General features: G+C 31.8%; 1 protein-coding gene across 2 annotated transcripts; it reads left to right on the forward strand.

Moving 5' to 3' along the window:
* Window positions 1-6517: 6517 nt before the first annotated feature.
* LOC126773344 (uncharacterized) lies at window positions 6518-26378 on the forward strand. Of its 2 annotated transcripts, none has more exons than XM_050494227.1 (8): window positions 6518-6832; window positions 8684-8865; window positions 13956-14185; window positions 15305-15751; window positions 17395-17662; window positions 21565-21664; window positions 23617-23803; window positions 25288-26378. In XM_050494227.1, the coding sequence occupies exons 1-8, from the start codon at window positions 6710-6712 to the stop codon at window positions 25773-25775; spliced, it is 2025 nt and encodes a 674-aa protein (XP_050350184.1). In that variant the 5' UTR covers window positions 6518-6709; the 3' UTR covers window positions 25776-26378. The 2 variants fall into 2 exon arrangements, with proteins under 2 accessions (XP_050350184.1, XP_050350185.1); XM_050494228.1 differs by lacking the exon at window positions 6518-6832 and adding an exon at window positions 7024-7514.
* The last annotated feature ends 394 nt before the right edge of the window (window positions 26379-26772 follow it).

Consider the following 26772-nt stretch of genomic DNA (forward strand, 5'->3'; position numbering starts at 1 on the left):
ATTGACTTGAAATTTGTCACATTTACTCCTTCCCCAAGGTAGACGCAACGCAAACGAATTTTATGCAAATCCTATCCAAAATACATTTTCCTCTTATCTACACGAGAAAAGCCGGGACGATTAGCTAGTTATTAATAAAGCCAAGTGAAACCCAGTTGTCCAGGTAGTCCTTTAAAATATGTTATAAAAATGATTATCTTAGTTAATGTCGCATATCAAGTTCCGACATTTTACAGTTGTTTTCTGCGACTTCGAGTTTCGTTTTTGTTCTAAGAGAATTGCTTTACAGTAATATCTACAAGTTTCATTAAAAATTAAGTGTACTCAATATGGACCCTTTTTGGATTAAACACTAAATTATATAAATAAATTGTTCTAAATGAGGTGTTAAATAATAGGTTTTTTTTTTAATAAATACTTTTAGAGCGTGAAGCTTTTAAATAATCAAATAGCCTTGTGTAGTGGCGCGAGTGCGCTTTAACGTTAATATTAACGCAGAAGGCTCATTCGCTCTCATATGTTGGCAAAAGCGTAGTGCGGAAATAGGAAAGTGTGTCAACCAAATATTTTAAATAACATAATCATTAAAAAATATATACATTACTGGCTCCAGATATATTGACTAAATGTATGTAAATTTTGTACAAATTGAAACTCGAAATTTTTAGGTTGGATATGTCATGCTGTAAGCGACATTATAGTAACAAAATATATAAAATATTTTTATAACGACGAAACTTGTATATTTTTCAACAAATCTAACTTAAACTTCACTTTCTAAATTTTAATTGTACTTTAAAAAGTTAAAAATCATAATATTATGTTTACAAATGATATACATATTAAGTTATTAGATCTATAGTACTTATATTATAAACAACTGACGAGTTGGTATGTATATTTGAACGCGCCCACCTCAAAATCTAGAAGTCTGATTAATTGAACAAACCTTTTGCGTTATTTAGCTTGTTTTATCGGCTAATGCCTAATGTATCGCTTAATGATATCGACTATATAACTTCACGCTACGATCCTAAGGAGCAGATCATTAGCCCTAAGGGTCAACCAATCTTTGTCAAATTAGTATAACTGTAATATTCAGTTAATGACAGGCCTTATTTTTAGTTTACACCGTCATCATGTTTATAAAACGGGTATTTTTATAAAAATTTAACGAAAATGTAACCCCTTATAATTTTTACTCACCTTATACATTTTTTTTTATTATTTAATAGCAAATGGCTCACTTATTCATCTGCCCGATGGTAAGTGGTTACCTTCGCCCATAGTCACTGGCATTTTAATAAATATCATCCACATACATCTTCAACAAAAAACTACTGTGTTTAATCTAGTTTTAACTCACTAACCCTTTAAATTGGAAAATAGCAGTTCAAAATGTTACTAATTTACGGTAGAATAATAAATAAATGAGTGCTACAAAACTTACAAAGACACTAACACCGATAAAATAAAGAAAAAAACATATACATGTATAAATCGTATATAATTATAAGTTACCTACACGTTATCATAAGAAACTTATAAATTATTAAAAGTTTTAAAACACAAGAAAAACTGCTTCTCACGAAGAACAGTGTATAGAAAAACGATGCTATGATTGATTAAAAGAAAAAGAATGGCATAGCAAAGGAAATAAGTTCGTTAAAAGCCTTAATTGCACACGTGAGAAGTCGACACGAATCGTGAGTAATAAATAAAACGAAATTACCTACAGTTACAAACGAACGATTATTTTACTAATAAATAACAAAAATATAAGACGATACTTAAATTAAACCATATATGTGCAACATACATAGATATGTATTAATATAACCATACTACCTATAAAGCTTTAAAAATACAATTTAAAAATTGGAGAAAAAAAACTAAGTTTATTTTTTATCCCTATCAATATATCAATGATAAACAAACCACGAACGTAAAACTACTAAAATACTAAATCAATCGAATATGAAAAACTGGTGCAATCAAATTTCCATACCAAACTAGTAATTTACATATAAACAAACAAATGCCAAAAAATTGCACGTCAAAACTTTATGACAACACAATTTGAATATAATATTTTTGAAACTTTTTTTTTAAAAAATGTTATTCAGTTCAAAAATTAGCGATGATCCCGCTGATATGAGATCAGGATCTTAGAGGTAGGTTAAAAGTCAAATCCAAGCAACTTCAGTGTTTAATTAATTATGGGCTTTACTGTACATAAACAATATCAAGGCGTTGGTTTTTGAAGAAACTTTGACAAAGATCAGTCACACAATAAAACAAATTTTAAAGAAAATGCACGAAATAGTGTGAATATCTAAGTTTACTGCGGTAGTCTGTAGTTGCTAAACATTGAGCAGGCATTATTAAACAATTTTTTTAAATGATTCTGAAAATATTTGCCCAGCTTTATTTTAAGCGGTTAACCTCGATGGTATTAATATTTCATCCATATCTTGCATCGCTTTTACACTGCTAGTTATGGAACCACAATTACTATACAATACGAGCAATCTTAGTTGGCCGGCCTGATATTACAATCTCTGCAACGTTCACGTATATAAAACAGTACTTAAAAATCAATGTAATAATCGACGTTTTATGTTATTGTAACTTATAACCTCGCAATATATAAAACGCCTTACTTCCTTAATTTACATCAAAGAAAAAGATTTAAAAAATCATTAGCTACTTTTAAGTACAAAATTAAATAACTAAAAGAAAAAATATTGCTATGAATGTATAAAAATAATTTGCATAACACATACCTGCAGAAAGCTCTATCGAATATTAAAGCGAAAAAGATTTTATGACCTCTGGGGCGAAACCAGATTTCCTACTGATGTATAATCATAATATGAAACACGGGTTGTATTTTCAACAAGTAAGATTTCGTATTCTATATAACGCGATGAAACGAGAACTGAATACGCTATCGAGGAGGCTTAGCATGAGTTTGATTAGTGAATGGATTTAGAGATAAGACGTATTCATATCTCAACACTAAATGAAGATGAAGTAAAAGTAGTCTACACATAAGACTAACAAATCATATAATAACAACTTTGTTGTAGTAAAGGCCGCGAAGTATCTAAACCGATTACAATGGTCATACCGTAATTACTTATGTCATATTACTAGATGAGTATTCTATATTGTATGTAATATATATTTAAAGACTTTACGTAAAGATTTCAATAAAACTGGCCCCTGTGACGTATACTATAATTCATAAGTATATGATTCGAAATTGAAACCTTTTGATTGAACATAAAAAAACTAGTGTATTGTCTTCCTATTACCTTTTTGTATTTGGGACGGTACTTATAATAATATACTAAGCATAAACTATATATGCAATTATAATTAACTTACAATATACAATTTTGTAATCCTATACTCGCCCCTAAATTGTTGTCTTCATACTTTCACATCACCAGCCGAAAGACGTCCACTGCTGGACAAAGGCCTCCCCCAAGGATTTCCACGTTGCCGTGTGGTGACGGCGACGAATATCACCACCCCATCTCATCCCATGGGGGGCGTAGAAGTCGACCCGAGGGAATATACACCAGAGAACGGGCAGCAGCGTCTCTCTGAGTACTATGACTAACTTACTGCGATCGCCAAACCGTCTGCCAAGCGTGGCGATTATGGCATATCCCCTCATGATTCGCGCAACTTCATACTTTACACCACTAATATTGTTATATTATTTTATTTTGCATATTTTATTTATACACAAGGTACTTAATTGTCCGTTCTTTTTTTGAATTTTATTTCTTTATAAATTATAATGATTATAATGTGTTTTGTATATATGTAAGTATGCATGTTATGTTCCAGTACTTTGGAAAACGTATATTTTAGCTTTAGCAAAAATAACCTACAAAATTAAACATTAGTTCCATTATACACATATTATTATTATATTATTTACTTAAGCTGTGGAGTATATTTTACCAAATTATGTATTTCAAAACTCAATAACAAAGAAATTTGTCAAAACTGTCATATGATAGTCGACAATTATTGTTCATTTACTTCCTTCCAGAAGTTTCTTTCAAAAGTTTCGACAAGGGATCAAAAGGATAAGGTTCTGAGGAAGTTCTTAGTATTCGGCTGATTCTGCGAATGTGTTTTAGCATATGTGTTCTTGCAGAAACTTAGTGACTCCTTTAAACTATCTAAAAGCAGTTGAATTGTGGTTCCTTCACAGCAACTGCTGTGGCTCAGTGACGATATTCGTTTCACATGGAGTAGGTTGTTCGTGTAAAAGATTTACAATATTTAGGCTGCAATCTACCGTCACAATGGGCTGCTGCGCACTAAGGGTGCCTAAGGTGTGCCAGGCAATTACTAAATATACACAATTGTTCTTTGAGGTTAATCAGTTTTGTTTTGACTTTTAACTAAATATCTATTAACAGTTTTCAAAACAATACGTCGTTTTAGGGTAAATATTTACAAAGATTCAGGTTTGTGGTAAAAAAATATAAAAGTATGTGGGAGGTTGACTTTAGTCTTTGGAACCGAAGGTTAGACAATATCTAGCACACTAATAACTTTAATTTAGTACAAAATTAATAGACGAGTCAGTCTATAAATAAGTGTTTATTGTTCTATTTAAAAGTTTTTATCTGTTTTTACAATACGGCGGCTTACGTCGACGACATAATGGATCCCAGTGACGTCAACCTGTAACACTTCGCTTCTTCAAATCCTCGAACGTTTTTGAGTACCTCTGAATATAAAATGGACAATTTTTTTTTTTAATTCATATTATTTTTTACTTTTTAATACATTTTATGTGTTAACATTTATGGATTTTGCATAAAGTATTTTAAGATTATTTGTTAAGACTATCCAAAGATACACACGCCCTCACATTTACACAACAACATTTAAATTTTAGATTAATATTGATTTGAAATAAGACCTTTTCGTAACACTTATTTTTTTATATAAATTGTATTTGTATAGGAAGGAACTGACTTTTGACACACGCTTCGCACTATAAAGTTCAGAAGTCAGGGCTTAACTACCAAGATATAATAGTAAAAAATGGTTAACAAAATAGTTTATTATATTGTTATTATTGTTTGGTAGGTACTTAGTCATTACTTATTTATTCGGACTTGATGGATGGTATTTTGAGACTCGCCCGCCTGGTGACGCTGTCGAGGCCATTAGGCCCAAGAGAAAAAGTCAGATCGAAAACAAAACGTTCTTAATACATATTATGCAAAGTAAAAACCCGTAAATATCACACTAGCGTACCGTAGAACCTCTACAGAGGTAAAAATAAATCAGAGTTACGACAGGAAACGTGATAAATATTATAATAATGATCAATGGTATAAATCTATATATTTTATTTTCGATGCTGTCACAATATTAATAATTTCATCTATTGTACTACTCCTACTTACTTTTAAGTGCAGGTTAATATTTTACATTTAAATTCAGAACAACATGCATCTAGTTCCCAACGCTTTTTTTATATCAATGGAGTTCAAATAGCTCCATTTGAAATTATTAACTCTGAACCATTGACCTAGTTGTAAATTTCCAATCCTTAACGGTCGATTTCTTCTTGCGCACTTGCACTTTGGTATTATTTGGTAACTCAGGAAGAAATGCGTTATATAGGCACAGCTATAGTTCACGCTCCTGTTCAAAATATATAGCAAAGAAGAATATAAACGAATCCGATAACACTTAATTTCGTGAAACTAATATCTTTATTTTCATTTATGGTTTTATTGAATACAAATAATACTGACATTAGAAATTAGGGTATTTCTAAAAATTAAAAAATAAATCCCTATAAAAAATAAAAATAAAAGATAAAGGTTTTAGTATTAACTAAATCATTTATTATTATCACTATGGGTCGAAATACAAAATTGACGACTTAAGCAAATAGAAATATATACAAAGCAAATATATATAACAAAAATAATAATACTATTGTTCATATCATGATCGTGTGCCGTGTGGAATGATGACAAGAATGCTAATAGCATTTTTCATTTGAATGGCAATTCCGATTCATAGTATAATTAACCCTTCTGCTCTTTTAGTAAGAGTTCTGTGCCCTTCTGTCCGATGTAGAAGCAATAAGTAGGATTGATAAATGTTTTATTAATATATATATATATATATAAAAAAAAAAATGGATGGTAAAAAAATGTTATATGATTTCATGTATAATCGCTTACAGTTTCGGTAACATACCAAATACTTGCCAAACGCAATACATCGCATGCATAACTATAAGCATAATGCTTTTTACTTTCAAGTACTTTGTTAAAATTGCCATTACGTGAGTCGGCTACAAACTAGATGTCGCTAGTAGTAGCCTGTGTGCTAACACAACTCACAAGTCAAAAGATGGCAGTATTCATTTGTACTGTTTTATCCTATATGTCATGTTGATTCCACCAATGAACAAGTGAAAAGTGTCCTACTTTGAACTTTCATGACGTCATTATTTCCACGTTGGAAGCTGTATAGAAATGTCATGTTTTAGTAGAAAATTATTTATGTTTTACACTAATGTTTTCTATGAAAACAAAATTTAATTTTGGTTTTATATTGTGATGCGAAATAAGAAACATTGAAACAAATAAGTTAAAAAAAATTTAACATCACACAATGATTTTAATGTGGAATTGCACAAATCAACATGACTCTTGTTAACGAAGATATGAGTAAGATCTTAGAATATCTGTCAAGAAATGACCAGGAGTATGACGGAGTGAATTCTAAAAGTGAAAAAATGGATAACTTTCATCCCGACAGATTACTGGTTCGTATCTTTACATTTACAAGGACTTTACAATCGTTGTTTGATAACGTATCAAACCGTCTTTATAGATAGCTCAAAGGCCATTAGGCGGAGAAATTGATCGCTATTGTGAAGGGTATGAATAAGCGTCTCAGTAGACGCGCGGTGAAGCAATGAAATCGTGACCACTGCACCTCGTTCCGTAGCTTTCGTGGGTTTACGCTCCCACTTTTACCGTTATCTGACTAGCCGTTCATTTCGTTTTTGGATCGGACGTGGCTTGGTCTCTAGTTTCTTTTTCATTTAAATCTTGGCATTTCCTTATCTAATTAGTGTAGTATCGTAACGCGGGTTTACCCTAACACACATATTTACACTTTTATTTTATGCGTTCCCCGGTTCAATAACAGCGCGCTAATCGTGAGGCCGGCGTATTCAACGACGTAAACAAGCTTTGCCAGCTAGGCACCATGCGGTTGAAGTCTTTTCCATATGCCAGATGAACGCTTACCAGTGCACACACCATTAATAACTTAAACTTAACAGTCGCGTAAATATAGAGACTTGTGAGTGTGAACTGTACTTATATGTGTAACATAATAGTGAATGCAAAATTGATAATTAAACAGTGAATTATATGTTCTAATGTGTAATTTTAAAATTAAAAATGGATAAAAAGCTAGACTTGTTATCCTTGTTTGAGGTAATATTATTTTTTCTTTTGATTTTTAATGTAAAATTTACTCAATATATGGCCATACAATAAATCATATGTGATTCCAGTTAGAAAAGCAAATAAAATAAAGTAACTACAACAAATTAGTGGTTTGTGTACAAATTAAATATAGGATAATAGATTGATAATACATACATACATATCTTAATAATTTGATTATGTATCAAGGTCTATATGTACATATTTTGTATCTACTCAAATTATAAACTGCACACTTAAAATGCATCTCCTTTCTCTTCATCTCTGAGTAAAAGTTGAAAATGAAAGTAATTTATATATGACAAAAGTAAAAGGCAGAACTGCTGAAATTTATCTTCATTTAAAACTCACCAAATTGAATAGAACATTTAAAACATTCCACATTTAAGTGATCACTAAATTTTTTTATATTTTTGCGACCATGACAAATTTCAGCCAGTCTTTTGTACTATAAGAAAACTGAATTACAGAATAATTAATTAGTATATTAAGGACATAATTATAAACAATTGCCTTAATTATTCTAAAAACGAAACAAATTATGGCCAGTTATTACTTCCTTGGAATAATTAGTACTTTTCACTACTTAAATTAAAATTACATTAAATAATGATTTCTTGTTATCATCATTATTATCACAGTATTTATAATTAAGGAAGAAATATTTGTTACATATGTGAGCAAAATTGCATCATTCTTATTTAACATTGTACCTGATTTAAGATAGAACTGGATTTGTTTAAGTTAGAGTAAATTTACTATACTAGTTACTTCCCGTTTAATAATTCCATGAAATAGATTTTAATTTATTATTAATTCTTGATTTTTCTGCATTATAACTGATTATTAATATCCTGAATAAGTTTATTGTATACTTATAGCTGATTGGACTACCAAAAAATATTACATTAGTAGATCAATAATTGTAATAAGTAATAAATCCAAATTTTGCATATTATGTTAACTAATGCAACAGTATAAGATTAAATATATATAAATGCTGAACTAGTTTGTTCTCATTACACAATGTATTTAATTTACATGAGTATGTATGATGCAAGACGGTATCATATTTCCTTTTTTTTTTCTTTTCAAAATTATATTTTGTAATTAAAATATTTTTATTTTTTTAACAAGATAATTTTTTATTGTTTCAGTCGGATTCGTGGCAGGCCTCTGATGATTTCCTGGAAAATATTTTTTCTTTAGAGCAGGGGTCATTGAACTTTTTAGAGGATTCACTGCCTGATTTAAATCTAACACCTCACAATGCATCTCAACCAGAAGGAATGAGTAGTTCTTGTTCCGACAGTGGATTATCGAGTGACCAGGCAGAATTGTAAGTAACCTTCAGTTATATATTTATTTTTAAATACAGTTTATTGATACGAGTGACCCAACAGTATGTCAGAAATCCTCATAAATGTACATAGTGTATGCCAGATAACATTATGATAAAACAACATCCTGTGATTTGAATTACATAAGGTATTATAATTGAGTTTTTTTTTTTTAATTATATTTTACAATCACAAGGTATTATATATGTTCATGGGGAATATTAACTAACCTGAAAGGTTAAAAGCTATGTTCAACAGATCATAACAAATGTGGTGCATGAAATCATTATTTTAATTACTTCTATTAGAAGTAAGTAGAGTGCATACTTGGAGAGTAAATTACATAAACAAAGACTAAATATTGCACATTACTACTTATTATTTGGTAACCATATCAATTTAAAATGTATTCTTAAAAAAGAAAAATTTTATTTTCAATTCAGAATTTCTATTTTAAATTTTGCTTACATAGTAGTCACAATGTAATAATTCGTGTATACTTTTGGCATTAACAATTACAGCAGATATATTTTACAGTTTTAATTCATCGCACAGATAACAATTACATCAGGCTTTATTATTAGGACGTAAAACAAGTTGTGTATAGTACCGTAACTCGGGTTTCGTGAGTCAGTTCCTTCTATTAAGAATGCGCGCGATGAAAGTGCTGTTAGAATTTTAATTTTTTTTTCGCCCATGTGCTCTATCATAAAGTGTGCTTAAACTTCATATTACTTTTAAAAAAATAACTAGCATTTGTGAATTAAATTTTCAGAATATAGTATAATAAAGTAATATAATATATATAATTTTAGATAAGCTTATTACAATTTCTTTTTGTTGTATCTTTTTTATAAGAATAAAAAAATGTAATAATAATAATAATAAATGAAATAAACAATAATATAAAAAATAGTATTACAGTAATCTCTTCCATCAATTCCAGAACACCTTCAGGTAGACTAATTTAAAAAAGAAGAGTTAATTATGGGTTTATAATATTCGCAAGATTTTCCGTCTTATATTTTATGATAAAAAACAGTACGCAATCCCAAAGATATATAAAAAAATATTGGAATGTATGTAGGTAATCGAATATTCTAATGAATATTCAATATTAGTTGTAGAGCGATCGATGTGTTAACAGCGCAATGATTTTCAAACCGCCTAGCGATGTAAAAGTCGCAGGTTCGATCCTGGTCTCTTAGGGTATTGTCGTCCCCACTTCTAAGACAAGCTTTACGTTTAATTGAAAAAAATAGGGTTTGCTATTATTCTTTTCTTTTAAGGAGCTTAATGCATACGAATCTTTAAAGCTACCGTCAAAATACGATACTTTCTGGAGTTTATTATATTTAAAACATATGGCCTTTAATGTTACTATAAAAAAAAATGGACGCTTACTTTCAAGCGGCCATTTTTGCATTCTTTCTATTGTGTAAAGTAAATACACAAATTATACTGGATTTTTATTACAAACTACAGCTTGCACACGATTTCCTTCAGTTAAGTTTAAACACTACGTTCAAGAAATATAAATTAAGAAACATTTGTACGTTACACCCTTACTGCAGTTTTGTTTCGTTACAAACGAAGTATATTTATATTTAGGTTTCCTTTTTATTTTTCATATACATATACGACATGACTTGTAAATTGTTTTATGTAGCGAGTAAATGATACACATAGCTAAAAGTATATGTTGAGTTGAGTCTATTTATCTTGAGTGGGGCTAGCCCCGCTTTAATACTTGGTGTCCCGCTATGACAACACAGGCTACATGACAGGAATACAAACCCACCATTCATTAAGTAAAAACTACATTTCCCTTCACCACGGGTAACAAGAGTAATTATGAACACATTAAGCATATGAAAATTCAGTGATGCTTGGACGTGTTCGAACCCGCAATCTTTGGTTAGGATTCACGTATTTAAAGTAACCTAAATTCGTTAATTTATAATCAACGGCATTATATTTCTGCAGTCCTTTGTATCCCTAGCACGTAGAGATTGTCATAATATGTAAATGCTTATTGGTTTTAACTTGTCATCAATGCGCGCATATTAAACAATTTCGTTTTATAGTCTAGCAATTTGGTTACTCACTTTTTGACATAGCTTTAGAATGTAACTGTTTCAGATTACAGAGTAAAAGTTAAGTTTAAAAAGCGTAATAAAATAATTTTGTTAACTACTTAATCTTAATTTGGTCTAATGTATGTACATTATAATATTTTTGAACTTAAAATTGCGGGTTTTGTACATAGAAAATAAAGCAACCAAATAACATTCCCGTTTGTGATCTAAGCATAAGATGTTTTTTTGCTAAGCACGCCTATTAATTGAGCATGGAAATCGCGGAACAAACCACCAGCAATAAGCGGTATTCCTAGTTATAGGTAGATATAAAATCGTGGATACACAAATAAGATCTCCATTTAATACGGTATTATAATACGAGTTACTAAGTATTATTTGTTTAATGAATTTTATCTAATCGGATACAGGTCACCACGTGTAAACGAGATCTTACCGTCTGTGTACCTAGTGAAGATTGCACTGTTGCGTGTCGATACAATTTATTGCTCTTGTTTCATCTTGGCTTACACGATTATTTTTTTAACGTTTAAATAATTAAATAAACAATAGCCCTTATTTAATTGATAATAAAGTTTAAATTGCTACATATTTTTGATCATTTCACGCGTTCCTTTGCCATTCAACTTTTAAGTGCTTCCTTAAACCTTTCACTTGTCCGAGCTTCGACGTATTCGGCAAAATTTTGATCGTCTGGTAATTAAATAATTGTACTGACTCATGATTGTATTATTTAATGATGGTTTAAGTACTAACTTAGTATTGCTGTCTTCCAGTTGCATGCTCAAGAAACAACTTATTAATTTACATTCAAATTTGTATTCTTATATATCTCATAGTTCCAATACATAACGGTAGTCACCATTTACAAGCAGTTGAGCCTTTCTTTAAGTACAAACTCGACCTATTTACATTTCTTAAAGAAATAATCGCTTTGCAAAACGAAAGTTCTGGTAAAACTTAGTACATTTTTTTTTGACCATATTTGAAATTGTCCCTGTCATAATTATGTTACACAATATCCTTAAATATTAATAGCAACATCAATATAAGTTGTAGCCCGCGGTTATGATGTCATGTTAAACTTGTTAAACACGGTCGAATATGTTCTACAATATGCGAAATACATTCTAAGCAATGTAAGCTTTCTTTTGTGCGATTAATAATTATGTGATTTGTTAATTATGTGATATGCGTTTGTCGACAATAAATTATTATATATACTGCCATAATCCTTGTTAATTTTAGTTTTACTATAATTTAAATCTCGTATTCTTATATATTGTCCTTGGGTAAGGTATCTGTCGAATAAATGAATGTGACATTTTCAAAACTGGCTCGTTTACATCACACTTCTCTGATATGTAATATATATCTTACACTATAATCTTAATTATGAAACGTATCTACATGAGATACAGTTTAATTGAATACAGTTTTTACGGTGACACTTTTTTTTGTTTCTTTATTAAGTCATATTTTATTTTGAGTAAACCGACGACGTGCGCTGATTTGAATTTTAAGATATTATGGTTTATTAATGTGTAATTATAAAAAATCGTGTCGCTCTAAAAACTAAATTAATGAAAATGCCTTATTTTCACATGCAACTTTTATCATTATATTTGTAAAAAGAAAAAAAAAAAATTTTTTTTTATGATAATTTGAAATACGGTATCATAACAGTTTATTAACTAGATCTCTTTAAAAAATATTCATTACTTAAATTTTATATTCGAGAACAAAAAAGTAAAAGTAGATACGACTTTCTAGCGACTTTATCTGTATCGGATAGCAACTGGTTTGACAGAATATATATATATCATATAGCGTTATATAATATAACGTAAAGGTTACATTTTATTTTAAAACGTGTTTTAGACACGTTGAATGACTTCTTTTATCGTCTTTAAAAGGAATTTATATCGAAGCGTGGTTTTAGCTCATAACCTTAATATTTATCAATATAATGTACCTTTTTTCTTATCACATTTGAAATTATAATCTAATGATATGTATTCGTTACCATATATTTTTTATTGTACTATTCTCTTTTTAAATTTTTTTTTTCATTCATTTTGTTTTTTATCTGTAATTTACAACAAAGGATAAAAGGCGAGGAAATTATTTCCCAAATATGGCTGTACCTGTTCCCATGGTCGGTGAGATTCGATAGGGTCGACTTTATGTACATATATCGATAATATTGAAATCTCGATTTTTAATGCAATATTTATTTATATAGCGATCGTAGAATTATTGAAAAATAGTATTTTTTTAACACCGTCATAAATTTTAGTGTAGAGTATTTTGATAGCTTAGCCGAATAACTGTTATACTAGTGTAATTAAACTATTAAACTTTTTTAGAGGTATCTCTTTAATGAATAATAATAAAAATATAGACCTATTCATTTAACATTTAAGACAATCTATAAAGTCGAATATAGAAAATGTTGGATATAGCTTATCCCTAAGATTCTGTGACTAGCCTTGATGAAATAGCAAGTTTTATTTTCATAACGAGAGAGACGCGGTAACTATCAACTGATAAGTTGTTTAACAGAAAGATCTGGATATATCTGTCTCGTTCTACGTATGTTGCTGTGCTATTTTATCACATTCAAGTTAAATTATTATAACCCAGTATGGGTTCATGGAGCAAATGCATCCTGTTATCTTTTTTGTCCACATGCACAGTCAAAAGAAGTAAAACCATCAATTTTAAAATACAATTGTTTCCTAATCTAATTGCTTACTTACGAGAGAGAAGCGAATATATAAAATAATAAAAATACTCTTTCATTTAAACTACAATCTGTTTTTTATTCGTTTTTTTTACCATTGAGTATGTAATTTAATCTGTAATTTAAAAAGAGTTTATATATTTTTTTTATTTGATACCGATTCTTTAAAAATAATATGTGTAATACTTATTTGTGTACACGAAGTATTTTAAAACAATTATGATATTCATAACCCTTGTTTTAGCGATTTCGAGCAACAATTGTCGCCTTTCCTCATCCAGAACTCGTGTGATGAAGATTTATCAGGGTCCGTTCTAGAACCGATGAGCCCTTGCAACACCCAGGATGTTATCATACAAGATACGAACGATACCTCGAACAGTTCCACGGAAGTACAGGAAGCATTTGACATGCTCGACTTTGAACAGAATGTAGTGCCTGGTTTCCTGAATAACAATACATTCCAAAGCCCCGGTAAGGTTCATTAAATTTATAATTTAATTTTTAAGTTGTCTGATGATGAATGTATGGTATGTAGAAAAGCTTAGACAAAGGCCTCATCTCAAGGGAAAGTCTTACATTTTATTTTATCACATAATTCTAGTGCCGGTTATTGAACATATGTGTCAGGATTTCTAGCACATACAGGTTTAATCGTGATATTTACCGCCTTTACTGCCAAGCACGAGATGAAAAATAAACACAAATTAAGCACACGAAAACTCCACGGATTTGAGGCTAGACGAATTTTAACCACACGCAATGTGGATTCATTACGTGCGGTTTAATATACGATTTTTACATGGATTCTATGTTTTTTTTTATATAGGAATTTATTATATTTTTTATATAACAGGAAGGCGGACGAGCATATGGGCCACCTGATGGTTAGTGGTCACCAATGCCCTTAGACATTGGCATTGTAAGAAATGTATGTAAATAGAAACCATCGCTTACATAACCAATGCTCCTTGGTAACTAAGATGTCTCTTGTGCCTGTAATTACACTGGCTGACTCACCCTTCAAACCGGAATACAATAATACCAAGTACTACTGTTTGCGGTAGAATATCTGATGAGTGGGTGGTACCTACCCAGACGAGCTTGCACAAAGCTCTACCACTAGTAAACGTATATAATATATTAATGTTGTATATTCCATAAATAATTATAAGAAGAAATTGAAGAACGCACTCATTTAGAATAGTAGTCAAGCCCTTATAAATTGATACAGATGTTTTTAAAAACATATAAATGCCCTTGGAGATAATATACATATTGTTAGAATAGTATTTATTGTTTGAGTATAGGCTCTTCTATATTCAATCATAGAATTTATAGAATTTAGTTTACTTAATGGTTTAAGTAACAACTACATCATTATAATACTAAACATAAGTTTCAATAAGTATGCTGTAATTGCGTTATTGAAAATGAATCATCAAAACAATAGTAAACAGCTGAATACACATTATATATAAAGTAGAACAATAAGAAAAACATTTTAGTTGCAAATTGTAGAGAAATAATATTAAAAATTGTAAAATATATGCTACATAAAATTATATTATTATATGCTAATTTTTTTCTTAGGTAAGGTTGGTAGAAAACGCCGTCTCTCTCACACAACACAAGTCGTCCAACCGAAGGTTCAAAAACCAACTGTTAGGTTACCTACTTCTGTCCAAAAACCCCAGCTAGTAGTTAAGGCGCAACCACAAAAACCCCTCAAAGTTACGAATATACAAGTCATCAACCCCCAAACTAAAGTATATTCGAAGCCCGTTGAGAGTGTCGCACCGCAACGAAGAATGATCCGCGTCGCACCAATGGCTGGCAACCCAAGATCGATATTGTTGCCAGTCACAATAAAAGATATGAAAGATCTTAAATCAATTAAAATAATCAACGCAGCGGATCTGAAGAACGCGACGAATATCAAAATAGCGGCGGCAAATCTACTCTCGCAGAGTAAACTGCAAGATTTCAAAGTCGAGTCTCGCAGTGACTGTGATTACGATCAAAACGGCAATCATTGTGGTATGTACATTTTTGAGTTATTGAAAAAAGATTCTTATTTCGAAAGCGTTATGACTCATAATGAAAAATTGAATTGATTTACTGAGTTTATTAAAGTAGTTTAGACTAGAAATATTTGTCAATTTATGAGTATTTAATCACCAGCGCCATAATAATTGTACTGCAACAATCACAGCTAACGTAAGTTGATTGATGTCAATTGTTCTTATTTAGGCGTACGGCTAATATATATAATCTGTTGCTAAATATTGGTCATTGACTCGATCGAACATTTTTATAGTATCTTTGAACTTGTAAAGATTTGGAGGCCGAAATTTAAAATATGAATTCAAGCGTAGCAGTATTAATTATTTGCTGAGTCAATTTTTTGGAATAAATAACGTTTCAAGTATAGGTGGTCAATTATAAAATGAAGAAGTTACTTTAATACATTGCATTCGCTTTCAATTTTACATAATTTTTTATTTGTTTTTGTAGATAAATATATAATATAGATAAATTTTAACTTTAATAAATTAAAGTTGACATTCAGCGAAGGTCGTTCACAAGATTATATTATATTTTTGGTTGTACCGAACAATAGGTATATAAGTATAAAAAATCACGACGTAAATTACGTATGTTATATAAAAATATGGTTAAATTAACATCGAGCTGTCTCTTTCTATCATAATTAATTTGACATTCTTATGAAGAAGGCAGACAACATTGCTTAGCTAATAAACATTTATAAGTAAAGCGGAACATTATTTATTATTTCGTGTCAAGTTGGATGTTATATAAAAATATGGTTTAATTAAAACATCGGGTTCTCTCTTTCTAACATAATTAATTTGACATTCTTATGAAGAAGACAGACAACATTGCTTAGCTAATGAACATTTATAAGTAAAGCGGAACATTATTTATTATTTCGTGTCAAGTTTGTATCGCGTGTAATTTTGTCATTATCGTTAATGTAATCTGTTCGATACGTCTGAATACGTTTTAAAAGGAATTGTTTTTAGTATTATTAAATAATGTCGTAGTACTGTTTTATTTCCTAGACATTTAATCCGGTTTAAAAGTTCTGATAAGATCTTGTTTATATTTTTAAATAATCTACTAAATGATAGGGTTTGAGTGAAGTACAAAAAAAAAACAGTTTAAAATTAAAATGATAAAAAAAAACATTAAGAAATGGATGAATGGAAGCTTAGGGATAAATAATAATGAAATAATTTCATAGTTAACAGTTGTTGTGATTATATTATACAAAACCCAATCGAGTATCACTTCAGTTTACAGAGATTAGACGACAGTTGTGCTTAGTTAGCTGCCTTTATTGGTAAATTCTTTAATATTTTGCATCTATTCGAGTGTCTCAAGGTACAGCTAACAGTACAGCTACGTAAAGCCGTGACTTTTCGGCAGCAGATATACCATCTGCCGTAATTTGACCTATGATATAATTTATATTTTTTTTTCATATATGTGTTGATCGGATAAAAATAAACAAGTTTTGTGACTAAAAACAATATCTTTGAGTAGTTACTGACTGTATCTTTAAAAACTTTTTATTATTTAAAACAACTGTATGAATATTTTATATATATAATACAAATGAAATTCTTTGCAAAATAATAATTAAGAATTGATTTCAGATGACTCGGGCACCGATCACAGCGATGACGAAGACGATCACAAGGAAACCCAATTGAACGACGGCAGAAACGGATACCCCCGTCTCGTTCTAACCGCCGAGGAGAGACGGTTGCTAGCAAAGGAGGGAATCACCTTACCGACCAGCTACCCACTGACCAAGCACGAGGAAAGGGAACTGAAGAGGATCAGACGCAAGATTCGCAACAAAATTTCCGCCCAGGACTCCCGTAAAAGGAAGAAGGAATACGTCGACGGCTTGGAGGATAGGTGAATATATGTTATAATTGTTTTTTCTACATATAATTAATATCGCGACGTTTTTAGATAGTGTCTTATCTGTTTCTGAGAGATAGCTGTGTACGTTGAGTAACAGAGTGCGCAATCGATATTTATATAATATAAAATATAAATGTATATGGAGATTTCACTTTAATATAAACAATATAAGAATAATTTATATGAATGCTCGATAAAAGACTGTATTCTCGGCATTTGGTTGCACAAAAAGAAAATTATTTTGCCGTATATACTATATACGGCAAAATAATTTACTAATAATAGGAATACTTTGTTGAGTAGCTTATAAGCGAGAATTTTTCGTGATGTTTTTCATTGACTTTTTAATATAAAAAAGGCAGGCGAATGTGCAAATAGGCCACCTGTAAGGCATCGCTATTGCCCATAGATATTGGCGTAGTAAGAAATATTACTCATTCCTTATATCGTCAATGTATTACCAACCTTGGGAACTGATATGTAATATCCCTTGTATATGTAGTTACATTGGCTATACAACTCACACACCAATACTAATTACTGCTGTTTGGTGATTGAATATGTGATGTGTGAGTGGTACCTCTCCAGACAGCACAAAGCCCTACCACCAAGATCAAACTGACTTACAACTTAATAATTCGAAGGTACAATAACCCCAGACCTCTCCTAAGTATTTATACATTTCATTTTATATATCTTTTTTTATTTCTTATTAACGGCTTTGTGTTAATTGAACACTATGTATTCATCCCGAGTTCGTTCGAGTGAAATGGATTAATACTGCGTTATAAATTTAAATAAATCCATCGTTTATTTTTTTCACTTTTTAATCATAAAAATGTTTACTGTGTGACACATATATTAAAAATATATTATAGTATCGCAAACTTTTCTGTAGGCAATTAAATCTACGAAGTTTTCATATATATGTCAGAGATAATAAATTTAAACGGGTATACGACGTCACCTATTTTAATAATATAGCAACATCACACAAGGTGATTGACATCTTATGGGTTACTGGTCGGTTGTCAGTCATCAAGTTGTGAAAATATAAGACGGGTGCCTATTTTATTGTACAGCCGAATAATGGAAATATAAAATATAATGGTGTATCTGTCAGTAGCGCGTGTAATCATTTGTCTAGCGACCCCCTTGGTATCTTGCTCTCAGGACAGCGCCAGCGCCGGACGTGCGCGCTGACTGATTTAATCAAATCAACATATTGGGCGACAATGGCGGCCATTAAAATGGCATCCATTTGAATCCGCGACATATATATGTATATATTATTGTTCACTTAACGTTCCCATGGAAAACGGAGTAGCCGACGATTTTCTTTACGAAAACGTACCGAACCGAACCGAACCGAAACAGCCTGTGAATGTCCCACTGCTGGGCTAAAGGCCTCCTCTCCTCATTTTGAGGAGAAGGTTTGGAGCTTATTCCACCACGCTGCTCCAATACGGGTTGGTGGAATACACATGTGGCAGAATTTCAGTGAAATTAGACACATGCAGGTTTCCTCACGATGTTTTCCTTCACCGTAAAGCACGAGATGAATTATAATCACAAATTAAGCACATGAAAATTCAGTGGTGCTTGCCCGGGTTTGAACCCACGATCATCGGTTAAGATTCACGCGTTCTTACCACTGGGCCATCTCGGCTTTACGCAAACGTACATAGTAAGTTATATGTGCCAAAAAATAAACGTATAAACATTTTATGAATGTCTAGGTTTTGACACTACATCCTACAATAATGCAAAATTTCTATATTAATCTGTTAGTTAGTAGTTAGTACTGCTCGATTCCGAGAAAAAACAGACAAACGACAAAAACCTCACTTTACCTCTTTACTAATACTATTATAATTAAAAAAAGAAAAAAAAAATGTCTATCCTCAATGTTCTATACCGATTTCTGCGAATATATTTGTAAAAGTTTTTCAAACAGATTATAAGGAATATGGTAATTTGAGCGATGCACTGGTTTATGATTAATATGTAGATTATAAATACAGTTAATATAATGTCACTATATACACATAAAAGCCGAGATGGCCTAGTGGTTAGAACGCGTGAATCTTAACCGATAATCGTGGGTTCAAACCCGGGCAACACTGAATTTTCATGTGCTTAATTTGTGATTATAATTCATCTCGTGCTTGACGGTGAAGAAAAACATAGTGAGATAACCTGTATGTGTCTAATTTTATTGAAATTATGTCACATGTGTATTCTACCAACACGTATTGGAGCAGCGTGATGGAATAAGCTCCAAACCTTCTCCTCAAAACGGGAGAGGAGGCCTTAGCCCAGCAGTGGGACATTAACAGACTGTTACTGTACCGTATATACACATACATAACACTCCGCTCATATAGCTTGGTAACATTAAATATACTATAATCGAATATATTAATTTAATTGTTTATTCCTTATAATTAAACCTTGACAAGTTTCTTAGTGACATATATATTGCGCGTAGAATCTTGAAATTGTTCATCCGAAGACTCGTTGTTTCTTACTGTCATCACAAAATCAAAATATTTTTTTATTCAAATAAATTTATACAAGTACTTATGAAAGTCACCGACATCGCACGTAGAATTAGCTCGCTGAAGTGGAAGTGGGCTGGTCATGTCTCCAGGCGCATTGTTGGCCGATGGAGCCGACACGTGTTAGAGTGGAGACCACGCTTAGGCAAACGTAGTGTAGAACGCCCTGTGACAAGATGGGCCGACGATTTAAAAAAGGTGGCAGGTTCGGGATGGATGCGGACTGCCTAAGATCGGGATGGTTGGCGTTCTTTGGGGGAGGCTTTCGTCCAGCAGTGGACGGCAAAAGGCTGATACATACACTTAGTACCTGCACGAGATCCAGCTCACATTCAACCCACGCACTTTTGTCAGAAAAATGTTAGTGTTCTCCCGTTACTACTTCCAATCCTTTATTATCAATACATAGATTATAATAACATTAAATAATGTTAAGTATGTACACATAAATAACAAAATAATTTTTTTTAAATTACCTACGTGTCACATTTAACGAATGTCATTTAAAACACCTAATACGTTTATAACGTGATATTATATTGTTAAATTAGAAAGTATCTTGCATCAGATATACTCTGAGTGAGTCAGAGACCAACAATCAATGAACACGTCGACACCAGACACGCTGGCAGTAGATGATTCATTTTAATGTATTTCAAAATAATTACGAACGGTTTGAAAAATATTTACCGCAAATTACGCCTTGTGCTTTGATTGTCAAGAAAACATTTTAATATTTCGATAAACAAGTTGGTCTTTTTAAAGTATTTTCTCAAGATGAGACCTCGCAGAACATATGAGATAACACCGGAAAAATACCCACTAAAAAACCATCGGTACCCTCACCGTCTTTTCGGGGGCGTCACGGGATCACTTGAGCATACTACCGTGACGCCCTGATGGTTGGCCCGCCTATGCGGGCCTCCTATCTTAGTTGAGTTCCCGGAATACATAAAACTCGACTAGCCTAGGGAGAGAAGGTGCGCATAGTGCCGACACTGTCGCTCCGTGGCCTCCTTCGGCGACATAACACTCTCGCTGAAGGAGACCAAAGCCATTCAGCACCTCTCGCTGTCGATCATGGCGTTGTTCACGCTCGACAGGGAAATCTCCGCCGACATCACATATGTCCTGCTTTTAAATATTATTTTAAATAATCTTAATAATATACTTTATGTAAATGTTATACGTACTTGTATTTATATACCATGGATTTTAAATTTTTAATGCTTAAAAGTTATCTTTTTTTAAACAAAAGTAAAAGAAAATAAGAACATCTATAGCAAATATGTAGGAAATAAAATAAGAAATAACGAATCATATTTCCGACAGGGTCAAACAATGCACAGCAGAAAACCAGACGCTTATAAGGAGGATAAAAATACTTCAGACGCAGAACCAGTCCCTAACGCAACAGTTGAAGAGATTACAGGTATATTGAAGTCGATGTTTTGATATTTTATACTACTAACATAAATTTGCATTTATAATATTAAAATAGATATCTTTGGAATCTTTTTATAGAAACGAATACCATGCCTCAGGTGGGATTTATTGACTTTGCTAAGTCGGAAATTATTTGTAATACGTTTGTCTTTACTCATTGTGTTTATAGTATGATTGTAACCGTTTCTTTCGATATTATTTATAATATTCAAAATACTATAAATAATATCGAAAGATATACCTTTATAACAATATTATATATATAATATTATATATGTATATATAATATTGTTGTAAACATATCGTGTCGCAACTGTTAGTATGATTTGTTAACAAACATCTATTTATAAATAAATTCAGAACATATTTTAACTGTAAATATTCATTATAATTTTCTATTTATATAGTATCAGTATAAAGAAGTAGCTTGTAATTTTCTTGCAAGTTACTTGAGATAGAACCTACATTCCAGTTTCATTCATTTATTCAGTTCATAGTTAATCGCTTCAAAAGCGCTCGTAAGATATTGAATAAATTATTTTTTGATCTTTGACAATAACCGGTTTTATTAATAATTATTGAGTTGTACGATTATATCAATTGTCTACAAGGAAAAAAAAACGTTTACATGCGAGTCAGACTCGCGTTGAGAAGGTTACTTAATAATTATTTCTTTCTTTAGTAATTTACAGATTTAATGTGTTTGTTGCGAGTCCCTTTATTATTATTTTTTTTTAAATGAAAGAGGTTGAATATTTTCGGAGATAGAAATGATCGTCTAAATTATATTATTATGATGTTACGGTTTACTGATGGAATTTAGGAAAGTTTAAAAATTTATCGTAAATTTTTCCTCATACAGTTTCCATTTGACCTCATTAATTCAGTATTTAGTATTAATTAGTATTTTTACACTTGTGTTTAAAAATATAATTGTGTACAAGTGTGTGCGCAAACACTGGTGCATTAATATTCCCCGTCTCTCATAATCAGACGGGACAGCAAATCCGATACGACCGGAAAGAGACCACGCCCTTTACGTGCTTTCCAAGGCAAATTCTTCTACAGAAAATCCAGTAACTTATCGGCCCGACCTGGGGTTCAGAAACTTTTATTTTCGAAAATATTTTTTGCATAAGTTTTTAGTGCAAGTTGGAGCAAAAAGTATTGATTTTTCCATTCTAAGTCACCCGTTGATGTTTTACATAGACGTGTGAGGTGCGACCAATCATTTCGATACACATAACAATATAATTGAAATATTTGACCGTGGTATAATTATTTTTGCTATTTATATTTATACTAAAGGTATTTACTTTATAAGTACGCATTATTTTGTATTATATACTAGTCTTATGGCATTATTCGTTTTTATATTATATTTTAGTGCATATATAATTTATAAAGCGAATTTCGTAATAAGTCCAAAATATTAGTGCGATAAATAATATGTATAAAACATGGTTTAAGAGTTTACTTAAAATAAACTATTTCAGCACTTTTTTTATATTTGAATAGAGATATCTATATATATGAATCTTATATAAAGGTAAACATAGTATTTCACCAAGGCCAATGACGAATACACGGAAATATGCATAGAAATGTTGATAAAGCTGAAATTCCACAGTTCACAGTTCGTTAATATAATATATACGACATACATTTTTTTTAAAGTACCAAGCGTTTAGCGGTTGCGTTGTGCACGTTTAGTATTAGGATTTATTCATTTAAAATATGAATGATTTTACATAATTTAAATATCGACTCCATCGTATACAATGAAAAGTAAATCATTAGTAGGATTACTTGAAACTTGCGCGATAAATATAAAACGAAAACAATGTGCGCGGAAAGTGCGTGGCTCGCACTTCAGCCACGCTCGGATGGACTCTGTTTACAAAGAAGGCTCAGTAATGATGCTGGCGTCGCTTGCAGAGCGTGCTGTCGGGCGTGACGTCCGGCTCGGGCGGCAAGGCGCAGCCGGCCACGTGCCTGCTGGTGCTGCTGCTGTCCGTGGCGCTGGTGGCGCTGCCGTCCGTGCGCGACGACGCGCGCCGCGCGCCGCCCGCGCCCGCCGCGCCCGCGCCCGCGCTCACCCGCGCGCTGCTCTCCGCCACCAACAGTGAGTACACTCTACCGATTGTTATATTATCTTCCATTCGACTCTGCTAGCACTGGATGCGACGATATGCTGGAATATGTGTTGCATTCGTTTTCCATGTTAGATGTATTAGGAGTGGGCTTCGAGTTCAATACGCACACATTTCAAAGAAATAATGATTACGATGTGGATATCCACAGTTTCCCCCTATTCGATTTTGGTCACGGCGGTGGTTCTCAGAAAAAAGCCAACTACGCAAATATATAGTGGACAACTATGTACGCAAACACAGGTGCACTTTTTATCCTGACTCTCCTAATCCGATGCGACACTAATTTGTTACGAATGTAGATAGTTCAGCTGCAGGAACTTAGCATTTTAGAGACATTTTAGAACTCTAAACGGCCCAATCCGGCATTTGTACCAAGAACTTAAGATTAGTATTTTGTTGTTGTACCATAATGATAATAACTACAAATATACGGAATACTAAAACTATATATATAACGGAAATTCGAATGAACTATCATACGAATTTCCGTTATTGTATCGAATACCGTTCGCTGGCTGTGACCATGCTGATTTTTATATTATAAATGCGCATGTGAGTTTGTTCGTTTGTTGTCCTTTAAGTCTTAACTGCTCAACCGATCATCACGGTATTTTTTAATTCAAATTATCGGGGGTACAGAAAATGACAAAGGACCTAATACCTCCTTCCTCATACGCGGACAAGCCGTAGGCGCTTTACGACTAAACCGATTTAGATAAAATTTGGTAAGTTCATAGGCTTATTTTTACCTCATACATATTCCCTCCCCCTAGGCGCGCTCCCGCGGTTTACGGTAACTAGTGTTTTATAAATACATTATATTTGTAAAATGATGATTCCAAATTGATAGTCTATTTTAATTGATATATTTATGTTAAAAATGTTTTTGATTTTTATACAAACATTTACCGGACCTAATTCATCCTGTTGTAATATATATAGAAGAAATCGTCTCGTCTAGCCAAAAATAAAAGAGTTTGCAAAGTTAGTATTGTGATCAGTAACAATAGCTTTATGTAATGCGATAGCAGAAATAGCAGTTACAATTACATAAATGAAAGTTTACCGGCCGGCCGACCGTGACGTCTGAATCAACTATTTAGGTTTTCAACCTTTTTCCACAGTTAAATAACAAGTTTTATATAAACAAATACTCAACAATAGGAATTCGGATAATATATAAAAATAACTTTTGTTAAATCATAAATAATTAACCAACAGAAATTATACATGAAATAAGATTTATATTATATAGATGAAAACATCTGAAATAATTTTAAACTTAAATTTATAAATTCTACATTCGTTTGTCATTCGTGAATGGGAATGAAAACGAAACAAGATGTATCTATTAATGTCATATTAAAAAATTACTTTACTGTATTATATCGAAAATATTAAATTAATTGATTATAAAACTATGCAAATATTAATGTATTTTTTCTCGTTGCAGAAATGGTTCTGGATGAAACCGTAATAGACGACGGTGAATTTAATATGGATGAACTGATAACATTCAACCGCGCACACTCCGACCACGACTACCAAGTGGTGAAGAGCCTGGACAGCGGCAAGGCGTTGACCGGCGGGTACGTGGATCTGCCCATAGACGAGGACTGGCCCCCCAATCTCAAGAAACGTATGAAAAAGATAGAGTTCGATTACGACGACGGCTCGGATTACTTGCCGCCCATAGTTAAGGAAGAGAATTATGAAAATTCATACAAAAGTATGTCAAAAATCGAAGACAACGATATTAAATTGAATAACGATTTTCTAACAAACACGCTCCTGTCGACGGGGCGGAAGCTGGGCGAGTTGCTGGAGGCGTTCCCGCCGGTCCCCGTCAACAACGAGGACCTCGTGATCGAGGAGGTGTCGGATTTCGATACGAGAAACAACATCACAGGAGTGAAGAGTTTCGTAGTCAACGGCTCGTAAAATGTTTTCTTATTTTCTATTACCTATTATTTCGCTATCCACACATCGCATATTATTCATATCGGATGTTATTTTATTATAATTTTATACAGATAAATATTTTTTATTTCTTTTTTCAATGAAATTATTCCTTGATTTAGTTTTAAGTTGAAATATATGACCCATTTTACCATAATTGTTGAGATTGTAGTGAGTTTTGTGTTACTATTTAACGATTATGGTAGTGTGTGCGTTCGTGATTGTGTTTAGGTTAAGTATTACTTCGTGACTAAGTATATCGAAACATAATAATTCGTTGAGTATGTATTTATTTTAAAAATCAAAATTAATATATTGAATGATAGATGAATTATATTTTAAAGAATTTTTATAAACTTTGGAATGTCATTCGTTTTTGTCTAGATTAAGGTATTTTTAAGCATTTTCGTTACTTGGTGCAATTATGTGTAAGTACTGATCTACAGTTTTAGATTATAATTATTTTAATAGAATTATATTAAATAATAAGTTCTTATTCCTTTCAAATTATTTTTAGAAATGTCGGTTCATGAGATCGTTAAATTTGGAATACAATTGTTATTTTAAATAAAATGTGACGGAAAATTGGTGTTTGTATTGAACCCTAAGTAACCTTAAAGCAGAAGTGTAACAGTGAATTCTGTTTGATAGGGATGATTATTTATTTGTGACGTCACAGGCTGCTGTAATTTCGCGCTAAACACAAGCCCAATTTAAAAGACATAGGTTGCGATTAGTTATCTATATAAGTATGTATTTACAAAAGAAAAATAGTATATGTAGTATATCAGTTGGTTGGTTTCCATCGTACAAGCTCTGTACAAACTGAATTTGGGATCAGATGGTCGTGTGTGAAAAATGTCCCAGGATATTATTATTATAATTAAGTAATAATAAATCTATACATACATATTAATATTATTTTAAGAAATATTTAATTTATAGATATTTTAATAAAAGGGGTAAAGCGGGTAGGGTT

The sequence above is a fragment of the Nymphalis io genome, chromosome 14 (assembly GCF_905147045.1).
Source record: "Nymphalis io chromosome 14, ilAglIoxx1.1, whole genome shotgun sequence".
In the NCBI taxonomy this organism is placed as follows: domain Eukaryota; kingdom Metazoa; phylum Arthropoda; class Insecta; order Lepidoptera; family Nymphalidae; genus Nymphalis; species Nymphalis io.